Raw genomic sequence first — 12344 nt, 5'->3', positions numbered from 1 at the left:
TAATGGAGGCTGAAGATTTTCATACATTCTTCCTGCCAGTGACAGTATTTTTTTTTAGTATTTTTGGATTTTGTAGAACAAAAAAATGTAAAATATCTCCTGTTAATTAAGCACCAAAGAACATTCAACACAGGAAGAGACTGCAAGAGTGCTCACATGGTTCATCATGGTGGAGAGCTTGGCCCCATCCTGGATATTCTTTTCCAGTATGTTCAGTAACTTCACCAGTTTGTCCGATGGGATCTACAACAGAAAACATCATTTAGACCTACATCTGAAGCAACATCACACATCTGCAACAGTCAAACTAAAGTATGAGATTAATATACAACACAATACCCTGCTGGAGATGCCCATGGCCTTAATCTTGGCAGACTCGCTGCCAAGCTCATTCAATTGATGTTTACCAAGCAGCAATTCCTGAGGTATCTCATCATCATCTGCTGCTGGAAAACAAAACGGTACACAGAATCACAATAGAATATGGTGAGGTTGATGTACTGGTATAAAGTGGACCACAGTGGCAGTGTGAGAGCCAATGGGAAGTGATATTTACCCATGGCTGTGAAATCCACATCCTCCAGATTCTCCAGTATGTTGTCAATGCTTGCTAAGAACCTCTTGAATGTGGACGAGTCCATCAGCTCTTCTTGGGTCAGCTTGGGTTCATATGATTTCCGTTTCTTTTGTTTCTCCTTCATCTTCAGTTTTCTAGCAACTGAGTAAAAGAATTTTTATCTTAATTCTTTTGCCATTTGTTTTTTTAATTGTGTGCCAGATAGCAAAACACTGTCTCATTTATTTTAAGAAACTAACATTGTCACATAATCTGATGCTAATGAATAAAATTGACACATTTCCTTGAATGTTTTCTAGTCTGATATTAATTTTGTCTGTATATGAGCATAATAACTCCATATCTAATGTGGCATTAGGTTCAACTGTAAAGACCAAACAAAAACAAAGAAAGCAGTTGTCACAAACATTTCAAAATAAAGATGAACATAATTTAACATGCTGTGGCACATGACTTGACTACAGACTTTCACTCATGCTGGGTGGTGGTGAGTCTTCCTCAGAGGAGTCTCGGTAGCGACTCCCTGAGCCTCGCCGGCTGTCCCGGTGCCCACTTTTCCGATGCTCCCCTGAACCCCGGCGCTCCCTTTCTTCAAACTCCCAGGCCCTGTCTTTGTCTCGGCGATGCCGCTTTCTTGCAGCTGTCAAGATAAAACAAAGAAATCAGGCCCTTAACTCACACACACAAAAAAAACCCACAAACCCTTTACAACATTAAATTGGAATCCGTCTTTAGGTTCATTACATTTTAAGAATCTTTCTAAAATCGAATGACCAAACCTTGTGAAAAGATTAGCAGTGAGAACTGATGTGAATCAAATCACTGGACTTACACTCTCCATTTGCGTCATAGTCCTCATCTGAGCTGACCTCAGCGTATTTGGGTCTCTCATTTACAGTGCTCCGTTTTCTCTTGTTCACCTTTACTCGTTCACACAGGGGCATGGTTGACTCAATCTCTGCCAGCAGCTCTGGGGGAAGTTCCTTCAGGACTCCTGGGTCCATGCCACCTGAAAGTTTGACAGTAACATTTTCCAAGTCATTAACAAAAAGGTAATGCCCTTTTTAAGTGAACAACAACAACAACAACAAAAAAAACATATATGTGGATTGGAAAAAAAACGCTATGAAATTACAAAAGCAAAGCAAAACTATGTGCTGTTCCGCGGCTTCATGCTCTTACTTTTGCTAGACCTTCCTGAGGAGATTCTGTTCTTTCCAGACTTGTTGTGCCGGATAATCCTCTGGATCTGGTCAACAGAGAGTTTTTTCAGAACGACTACAGGCTTGGGCCTCTTCTCAAAGTCCTGCACCAAACCCAGTCTCTCCAGTTTAACCTTTGGCTGGCCCCACATTTGACTTTCAGTTGACACACTGCTTTCCTTATCACATTTGATCTGGAAAAAGAAAAAAAAACTAAAGGATTCAGGAAAGCCCTTTAAGCTTGTCAAATTTCAAGATCAAAGTTAAATAAAATTCAGTTTTTCATATGAGCTATACTTACAAAAAATAATAACAGTTAAATGGTTCAAACTAACAGACATGAGATTAGTGATTTTGATGTTAATTTCCAGTATATCTCTCATAACAAAGACTTAAAGGAATACTCCACTGCTTTTCAACATTATCACCATGTCTTAGTGCTGGGCAGTATAACCATTCATCTGGTATACTGGCTGTAATTTCATGGAAGGTATGAATTTTTCATATCCCTCCATACCATAGCAGAGCTAAACCAACAACTGTAAAACTTCAATAATCAGCAGATTACACAGTTTGCTGCTAGAAGCACTTCAGATCATTAGCCTGAATGTACTGAGAAAGGACCCCTATTAAGTGTGCCTACCCATCTCACTGAGGGTTATAACTTTATAACACAGCAATTAATTACCCTGGACTTACTCTCTTTAACAGGGCACATATCAATTTGTGAAACAAACAATTTCAAACATTAACAACCGTACCTCTCCTAAATTACACAGCTGAACAGCATGCTGGGCACGCACACACACATACACACACCTCAGCCCAGTCATGAAAAAAAAGACTGCCACTAGGGGTGACAAGCCAAAACTGGAGATGGCAAATGTGAATGTTTCCCCTCATCAACAAAAACAAACAATTCTGCCAATATAATAAAATGCCAAACTTTGAGTCTGAGCAAATAACAAATGTACAACACATACAGTGCACTTAGAAATGATGGCTAAACGAACACTCTCTTATGGATACAATTCAGACTATGATTTGTTTTAATCAACTACATCACAGGGAATTCATAAATCCTTAGCCAATACCAGGCATTGTTTACATTGCGATGTCCTACATACTACCAATAACTAATATACATTCGTTAATTTGCAACTTAACTGAATTATTACTGGGGTTCTATTTCAGTCTTCCTGTCCTAAGCCACTTTCCTCATAACCCATCAGCTGGAGCTCCATCTCCCAATAGCTAGCTTCATCCTGGCAGGATGAGTGGTGTTTCTATTGGAACTTCAACTAAAATACACTAGCTTTACACCAAACTTTTCAGATAAACAGCCACATTTTCACTCAAACATGCTATTCATTGTAGGCATTCCGTGTGGGTGACGACCCGCCAACAGCTGGAAATGTTATATCATTTGCTTAGGTGACCAAATATAACTGCTATGATATCTACAGTATATTGGTTGCTTGTTTCAAATGACCCTTTCTAGCAGTGCAATAAAGGTTGTTGGAACACAATGCATGTAAGCAAATACATAAAGGCTAACATAATAACATCTTGGCTCAGCACAGTCTACTGTGGTGGGGTCACGTGAATGTGTATTATAGCCTGTAGCTGGGGATTGCATCTCTGATCATTTGTTGACAACATAGCTTAAGATAGGGTTAAAGAAACTGATGGTCTTTTTTTAGAGAAAGGTCAGTCTAGGTTTAGTACACATTCATTCATATGAAACATCTGAGAAACAGCAGTGGAGAATTTCTTTAAGGTACAGTGATCCCTCACGGTGGGTTTTTTTTTTCATCGTATTAACTGTAACACTTGCCGTCTTCCGTATGTTCTTTTCGTCCTTCTTTATGTAGCGAACGCTGGATTCATTGATGCCGTAATGGCGGCCGACACTCGCATAACTTCGTCCTTTTAACATGTCCAAAAGTTCAACCTTTTCAGCAATGGTTAGCATCTTCCTACGACGCTTGGGCTCGCTGCCAAAATCCTGGGAAGACGTAGAACGTTTAGGTAACATCTTATTAACAAAGGCACAAAAATGCACTAAAACACAGAGTACAAAACTTGGCGTATGTCGCGTACGGATGCGTAGAAGCAAAGTGAGCCCACAGGAGCGGGAAAACCCGAGGAAAACCCGCGGTATTGTGAGGGGCCCGCGATAATATTTTACATACAATATATTTGAAAACCCGCGATATATCGAGTCCGCGATAGCGGAACCGCGATATGGCGAGCAGATATTCTTTATAACTGCCTCTCCCTTTTTTTGTCCTTCTTTAGGTAGCGAACGCTGGATTCATTGATGCCGTAATGGCGGCCGACACTCGCATAACTTCGTCCTTCTTTTAACATGTCCAAAAGTTCAACCTTTTCAGCAATGGTTAGCATCTTCCTACGACGCTTGGGCTCGCTGCCAAAATCCTGGGAAGACGTAGAACGTTTAGGTGACATCTTATGGCTTTAATAAAGGCACAAAAATGCACTAAAACACAGAGTACAAAACTTGGCGTATGTCGCGTACGGATGCGTAGAAGCAAAGTTTAGGACGTACCTCCTCGGAAAACCCGCGGTATTGTGAGGGGCCTGCAATAATATTTTACATATAATATATTTGAAAACCCGCGATATATTGAGTCCGCGATAGCCGAACCGCGATATGGCGAGGGATCACTGTACTTTCTTTTTGCTTACATGCATAACTAAGAATGTAATAAATAAAACAAGAAAAATGTTCAGAAAACTACTTGTACTTTTAAACTGATGTTATGTGTGGGTTAATGTTAACAGAATATTAAAGGTAATAATGCTTTTAGACCAATCCCATGACTACACATAATGCTGACTAATGGAAAAACAAAAATGAAAGCAAAAGTGAGTGAGACTGCAGGCACTATCAGTTGAATGATTGGTAGGTAGGTAGTTATTTGGTTTGGGTCAGCCCAGATCACCTTAGGGATCTGGAAGTTCTTCAGTGCGCCAGTATGCCCTCCCAGGAGCTGAGCAGGGAAAGAATCTGGAAGTCTCAACCCAGAAGTAGATGAGGCTGGTTTGGAACCATCTTGCCTACTGCTGCTTCGACCAAACTCTCCAGTGGAAGAACCCCGGAAGCCAGACTTATCTCGGTCACTTCGGCAGCGAGAGTCAGGAGAGCGTCGGTCTCGCCCACCAGTCTCACTTCGATGCCTCCTGTCTCTGTCAGTTTCTCGATCCCTGTCTCGTCCATGCTCCCCTCGGTTTGATGACTTTGGCATCTCCCCCCGTCGGTCAGAGGATTTATCATCATGTCGGTGCTTTGATGACTCCCGACCTTCTCTCCTACTGTCATGTTTATCGATCCTGTTTTTGATGACTTCTGGTCGGCCATCTGGTTTCAACCGTAAAGCCGTGTCAGAACCCTCTACTGCAGCTACCCCACTCGCTGGTTCTTCAGGCCAGCGCTGGGCCTCAAGGGCTGGAATAGGGGCAGCCAGACAGTGGTCGAGCTGGCCGTCAACTCGGCCTGCCTGCTGAAGGTCGATGCTCACCATGAGGGGAGGGCGGCTGGCACCGTTCCCAGCTGCGGTGGCCTCTTGTGGTGTCAGTTTGCCAGCATTGCCCCCTGCTGTTGATCCACTGCCTGGGGCACCTGTGGGGCCACCTGGTCCCCCTGCGCCTGGCTCCAGGGGAAAAGAGTCCTGTTTTCTTTTCTTCAGTGGCTTGTCTGTAAAAAGAAAGGCATAAATAAAACTAGATATTCAAAAAAAGTTCTTTAATCATATTTAGAGATTTCCTACACACCTTTATCTTGCACCTCCTTGGAGCACTTCTCACTAGCCGCTTCTCGTTCTATCCTTTCGATTTCAGCAAGGGCATCCAGCTCTGCTTCATCATAAGGGGAAGTGGGAGGCTGGAGACCAATAGCACCACCTGCTTGCTGGGAGATCTGCTGCTGTTGCAACCTGGCTCCGAGATTTTGCTGGAGAACAGGCACCTGCTGAAAGCCTAGCTCTGCCTCCATATTGTCTGAGTTCTGGTCCATGCCTGGCACAACCTCACCTAAGATTTTAACAAAACACTTTTAAATGGTTGTATTTAACAGGGCTGATGGTTCCAAATGCACTATGGGTTCTGACTGAAATTGTTTATTTTTATTTATTACATGTTAGCATAGCATACCTCTTCTTAGTGCTGCTAATTTATTAAATCACTGAGAAAGTGATTACATTTGAAATTAGAGGTGTAGAAGACAGCATGGCAAAAACATGGGGATCTGCTGTGATGAAAATGGAATAAAAGTTTCACTTACCAGGGGGATCAGACTCATTTGACTTGACTCTGGAAAGCTTGAGGGTCAGTTTTGTAGAGTCCTTATTTGGAGAGCTAACAATATCGTACATATCTTTCTCTTCTTTTACCGCTGGGGGTTTCTTCCTTTGCTGGAGATGTTGTTTCTGGTCTGGTCCTCCCTCCCTTGGTGAGGGTGCATAGGGAGGTGGCGACTGTAGAATCAGTGGAGGACGAGAACCCGCTGTGAGGAAGCAACACCAATTAAAAAATACAGTTATCCTTCAAATGAATGTGAAAAGAAAGCGCAACTATATGGACAAGGCACTGTGACAACAACGGACAGTGCTGTGTCTAGAGGTGCTAAACTCTAATAATATGTAATGCTATATAGGAAGACAATCACTAAGACTGAAATAAAAGTCACTGCGACCTTTTGAGAGATAATTGCTTCAAACTATTCAAGTTGCTATAAAATTAAAATGATTACTATTTCAGTGCCAGAAGCAGCTCTTCCCTAAATAAAAAGGTGGGATATATGCACTGTAGTTTCTTTTCTTCCTTACATTTGGGCGTTCCTTCACTTCCTGCTGGGGAGCACCCGGACTGCGGAGACCTCAGAGGGAAAGAAGGATTCCTCATGCTAGAGTCCCCCTCCTGCACAACACACAAACAATACAGATGAAAACTATCATTTATGAGTTTTAACGCTGGACTTTCAACTTAACACAGATAGGTCCAGATAGAAGGTCCAATTTGTGCACAATCAAGCTTCTCCTATGAGGCACTGACCTGGTGCATTATATTTACAAAACTAATAGGAAATTTGCCATGGATGCTTTCCTATAATTCAGAACCAGAATGTTGATTTATTTATACCAAACACTGCAGCAGAACCTCATTGCTATGTGCATGCTATATATAGTGTAAGTTACCACCCTCTTCGCCGTCGTATTAACTGTAACACTTGCCGTCTTCCGTATGTTCTTTTCGTCCTTCTTTATGTAGCGAACGCTGGATTCATTGATGCCGTAATGGCGGCCGACACTCGCATAACTTCGTCCTTTTAACATGTCCAAAAGTTCAACCTTTTCAGCAATGGTTAGCATCTTCCTACGACGCTTGGGCTCGCTGCCAAAATCCTGGGAAGACGTAGAACGTTTAGGTGACATCTTATGGCTTTAATAAAGGCACAAAAATGCACTAAAACACAGAGTACAAAACTTGGCGTATGTCGCGTACGGATGCGTAGAAGCAAAGTGGGCCCGACAGGAGCCAGAAAATCCGCGGAAAACCCGCGGTATTGTGAGGGGCCCGCGATAATATTTTACATATAATATATTTGAAAACCCGCGATATATCGAGTCCGCGATAGCCGAACCGCAATATGGCGAGGGATCACTGTATATATTGATACCCATATTTTCTGTTAAATATCTTTCACCTTTCCCCAGGGCATCCTCCCCAGTAAGAAAAAACACTGACATTTCACTTCAAAAACAGTGCTATTAAAAAAAAAAAAATCTATCACTAACTGAAATTACTAATAAATACTACAAGATAGATCCCTAAACCCATTTGAAAGAATAAATCAAATCAAATCATTTAAGATAAAGTTATAAAAAAACCAATAAGCACTAAAACACACAACTATAACCACCAAGAAACCCTAAGCATATTTATTATCTGAGAAATGACAGCGGGGACAGTGACTTAGATCATATGCATGCCCTCTATATGCTACTTGGCTTTCTAGCTCACACTACAAATATCCCAACATAAATAAATAAATTTCACCTATTAAAAATAGCATTATCACTGTGACTGTTTGCCTTGGTTAGGAAGTAAAATTATAATGTATTCATTTTAGACTTTCAGTCATACCTCACTGCCCAGCCGGTGTACAATGTTCAGGTAGTCCTCAGTGCCATGTCTCTCTGAGTGATGGTTGGCAGCGTTTGCCATTTGCCCGGATACTTTGCCCTCATGGATATTTCGTATACCACCTGGAACCATGGGACTGGCCACAGACACTGTCAAATAAAAAAAAAGAGGTCATTTAAAAAGATCTGTTAGTGAGCCATTTATAACACAGCTGATGATGAAAGAAAAAAAATGTTCTCACTACACGCACTCTAAATGCAAAGCACCAATAATTTAACCAATTACATTTAATATTAGGAGCTACAATTGTCACCGTTCTAACTTGTGCCTTCTATTAATGTTTGGAGGACAAATTTTCTAGCCAAACCCTGCCCATGGAATAAACCCATACAACAGGACTCTTTAACAGTTCTATTAATAAAACTGTTAAAGGGACAGTAAACAGATCAGCAAATTTTTAATACTGAAATGACAGAACTAATTTCGGCCTCTTTCTTTAATTCCTAAAGCTCATGATCACAGGTGATGGATAAAACACATTCTGGCAAATCTAACACTTTGCTAATCTAACACTTTGCCTTCCAGCTCAGCTGCAGCACCTTTAAGTCTTAGTGGTGGCCTAAGATTTAAGAGGTGCTGACTCATATCCAAGTCATTCCAGTGCATGCTGCAAAGAGCAGAAAAGCAGTTCTGTGGTCTGTCACTCTGTAAGTGGACCCATGGGGTAACAGCTCTATATAATTTTTTTTGGGCTGTACCTAACTGAGCGACATGGGTCAAAGTCCAGTTACTAAGCACTCGCTGGTGAGTTCTCCTCCCAGCTCTGGTTCCATAAAGGGGCTCCAGTTTTCCTAAGCCAGATAAGGGTGACAGCGCTGAACAATCCACCTGAAAACCCACCTGGATTTCGTGACTCACTCTTTATCTAGACAATCCTCTAGGACCATTTTCCTCAGGAGACCCTACCAGGGGCCCACCCCACACAAGCTGGCTATGTATTCCAGGCTTGCCACAAACTACAAACCTCTCCACCAGATTAAGGTGGCGATTCTCTAACTGTTCTAAAAGCACTTATCATTACAGTGTATGTTTATCTTACCAAAGATGATGTTATGTCAGAAAGCAAAATGGTATTTCACAAGCTCAAAATAAGAAGTCGTGAAATCCTCTCAAATGATAGAGCCCCTCAGATGGGGTCTTCTAATAAAAGGGGGATCTGTGCCTGTACATGTGTACCTTTTAAGTGAAACTGAAAGACACCCACATACCACAATATTTCCAAGAATACCTCATTCTAACTGTCAAATGATATGTTGTTAGCATGTCAACCTCAACCACATACAAACCTCACATGCAAATCTGAAAATGTGCGAACAAACATAGAAAAGGAAGCACCCATCCATACTTCAAGCTCTGTTGCCTCATGCATGCACACAAACACACCCACATAGACACCTTGTTGTATCTGTTGGTGTTGGTTGTAGCTCGGTGGTTGTTGGTGGGGATACTGCTGTATGTAAGCAGTTGCAGGACTTTGAGGAGTGTAGGGGCTGGGTACTGGACTGTTTTGTTGGCCCATATACCGGCTACTGGACCCAGTCTGCGGTGCCACAAACCGGCTGGACAAAGTGAAAGGAGAACATGGTGGGAGACGATAAGCAAGCAAATAGAAGGAAATTGCATTAACAGTGAAACATTATTTCACTTAAAGACAATATCTTTCTCTTATCTTTTGCTTGTTATATGACACTACAAATAGCAAATCATCCATAAAGCTAGATAATAATAATACCACATAGTCTTTCCTAAATAAATAAAAAAAATCAAAAATTATGAATATAGTACTCTTCTAAACACAGTTACAAAGTGGTACACAGGATACAACTATAAGGCAAAAGTAAGAGAACTGTAATCTAATGCTAGTTTAGCTAGCTTGCTAACAACTTAGAAAAGTTGGGTCTCCGTGATCAACAGAGCAGTGTTAAAATAGACATGGAGAGGGGGAGGTGATCACAAATGGTCTGTTGTCACTGTGTATATGTCTGTATGTGTGTGAGTGCGGGCAGGAGCAACTGGGCAAATCAATGCACAGTGCACAGCTCTATGATGAAATAAGTTTTTACTCATTTTAAATAGTAAAAAAACAGAAAATCAATATGTGGCGGTCCATGTTGATATTGTGGTGGGCAGCCACAAATAAATCAATGTCGTATGTCAATGACATATTGTGATGCAACTGCAAACTTGCATCTTGACCCACCTTGATGGATTGGGAGAAATGGCAGCTGGCTGGAAGTTTGCAGACTGGGCAGGGCTATGCATGGAATTCTGGGTCATCTTGAATGGTGATACCATTGGCTGCTGCATAACATCTAGTTTGGAATAGAAAAACAGTCATTTGTTTAAAAATATCACCACAAAGTTTGTCTATATGACTCATGTTAGAATGTGCAACAGGCAAGTGTCTCCATACTTTTCTCCCTGAAGATGCCAGGGTTCCTGGCCAGCATGGTCTGCAGCAACAGTGGTGCGTCTCCCTCTGGCTCATCGCTACCCAGGTTGTCCTTCAGCTCTCTGAAAACATACAGAAAAGGTTCAGTCACAAGATAACCTGAATGCAAACATGTATTTTAAACATAGAACCGATTTTATTGTTATGTAGTTATATAATTCAGGGTTGGAAAATTTAACAACATGCAGTATGAGAGGATCAACCTTGGTTAATGCATAGAGATTCTGCTAAAGTACATCTAGGAAATATGCCCACAGGAAAGCATCAACATCTATTCTAGCATCAGTGTTAGGTTTTTCATGTCTCTCTTTCTTTAAAAAAATCCTCTTTTTATATTTTAATTTGTAAAAAACTAAGCAACATCACTTCATCTCCATATGTTAATAGTGGCATCTCTTCTCTTGTTACGTGTTTTTACTGATCATGTTTAAAGCCAAGTTATAATGGACCCCAAGTTCTAATATTGAATGCCAAACAACTTTCAGGCATATGTTGCCTCAGATCTTCGGGTAGGGCTTTGTTATCTGTTATAAGCCACAATTCTGCCATGTAGACACTTCTAGTTATATACTCACATGTGCTCTGTGGAGACCTGGTTGAGGCCATGAGCTAGCTGGGAAGCCAGATTCTCGTCCCGACATCCCAGTAGGCAGGTAACTTCCTCCGCAATCCTCCCATTGTATAGGAGGCTCTTAGTGGTGGTTGCTGGGAGAGGGGAAGGGAGGGGTAGCTGGTTCAACACTAAGACAAGAAGAGAGAAACGTGAGAGAAAACAGAGGTGGGGAGGTAAAGAATTAAAGATGAGAAAAAGACAGGGTGAGAAACAGTAAGGCAACAGTTTGCAATCACAATTGCATCTTTACATCTGTTTAGACAGAATATTTCAGCTTGCCATTTTACACTGGAAGAGGACACAGAACAAAAGGTGAGGCAACATGTTTGAAGGACAACAGTGTGTCACTCACAGTCTGTGAGGCTAGCGATCCCAGCAAGAGTGGTAATGGGAACATGAGGCATATCCCCATTCATGCTGAAGGTGAGGGTGGGGGAGTGTGTTGATACACAGGTAGATCAGGGAGTCGATGGACGACACCCGTCCTCACATCTCCTGACACCTAGGAGAGAGGGAGGGTTGTAAGGGAGGGAGAGAGACAAAAAAAACAGAATGAGTGATGGAAAGGGATATGGAAAGAGGACAAAAGATGGAGAAATTTAGATTTATAAAGGAGTAAAAGGCAGAGAAAATAGGGGATAAGAGAAAAGGAGAGTAAAATGGTCAAATAATCATTATTATTCAGTGACATCAAATGCAGTAAATGACAAGATGTCTCATTAGATCTGGTCAATTGAGGTAATGTTCTTTACTTCATTCATTCATTCATTTTCTTGGGCCAATCCCGGCCGGCAATCGGGTGAAGGCGGGGTACACCCTGGACAGGTCGCCAATCCATCGCAGGGCTAACACATAGACAAACAACCACACACATGTACACGCACTCCTATGGGCAATTTAGAGACACCAATCAACCTAAGCTGCATGTCTTTGGACTGTGGGAGGAAGCCAGAGTACCCGGAGAGAACCCACGCAAGCACGGGGAGAACATTCAAACTCCACACAGAAGGGTCCGGCGTGGGGCCCAAACCCAGAACCTTCTCGCTGTGAGGCAACGGTGCTAACCACTGTGCCACCGTGCTGCCCCATGTTCTCTACTTCACAATTAAAAATGATCTCATTGTTTTCATCTGTATATAGTATATTATCATTATTATAATATTATCTAGCACGCTTTATGATAAATTTGTATAATAACTTAGCATTTGATATAACTATGATGAGTGATCAATGGGTCAACCTGAATATGCAGCCATACTGACTTTCACTAAT

General features: G+C 41.7%; 1 protein-coding gene across 1 annotated transcript in view; it reads right to left on the bottom strand.

The window, feature by feature from the left end:
* nipbla (NIPBL cohesin loading factor a) overlaps positions 1-12344 on the bottom strand; it is a 32903-nt gene that overhangs the window by 15380 nt on the left and 5179 nt on the right. Inside the window, 16 exon segments of the mRNA XM_020602442.1 lie at positions 157-243; positions 340-443; positions 557-718; positions 1044-1217; positions 1410-1586; positions 1760-1973; positions 4749-5500; positions 5578-5835; positions 6086-6307; positions 6630-6720; positions 7948-8096; positions 9403-9566; positions 10208-10319; positions 10421-10521; positions 11035-11200; positions 11425-11574. Coding sequence (XP_020458098.1) covers positions 157-243; positions 340-443; positions 557-718; positions 1044-1217; positions 1410-1586; positions 1760-1973; positions 4749-5500; positions 5578-5835; positions 6086-6307; positions 6630-6720; positions 7948-8096; positions 9403-9566; positions 10208-10319; positions 10421-10521; positions 11035-11200; positions 11425-11488 — 2997 coding nt within the window. The 5' untranslated portion in view covers positions 11489-11574.

The sequence above is a fragment of the Monopterus albus genome, unplaced genomic scaffold, assembly GCF_001952655.1.
Source record: "Monopterus albus unplaced genomic scaffold, M_albus_1.0 scaffold56.1, whole genome shotgun sequence".
Lineage (NCBI taxonomy): Eukaryota > Metazoa > Chordata > Actinopteri > Synbranchiformes > Synbranchidae > Monopterus > Monopterus albus.
The sequence above is the reverse complement of the archived record's forward strand: the minus strand, read 5'-3'. Positions and strand labels throughout refer to the sequence as shown.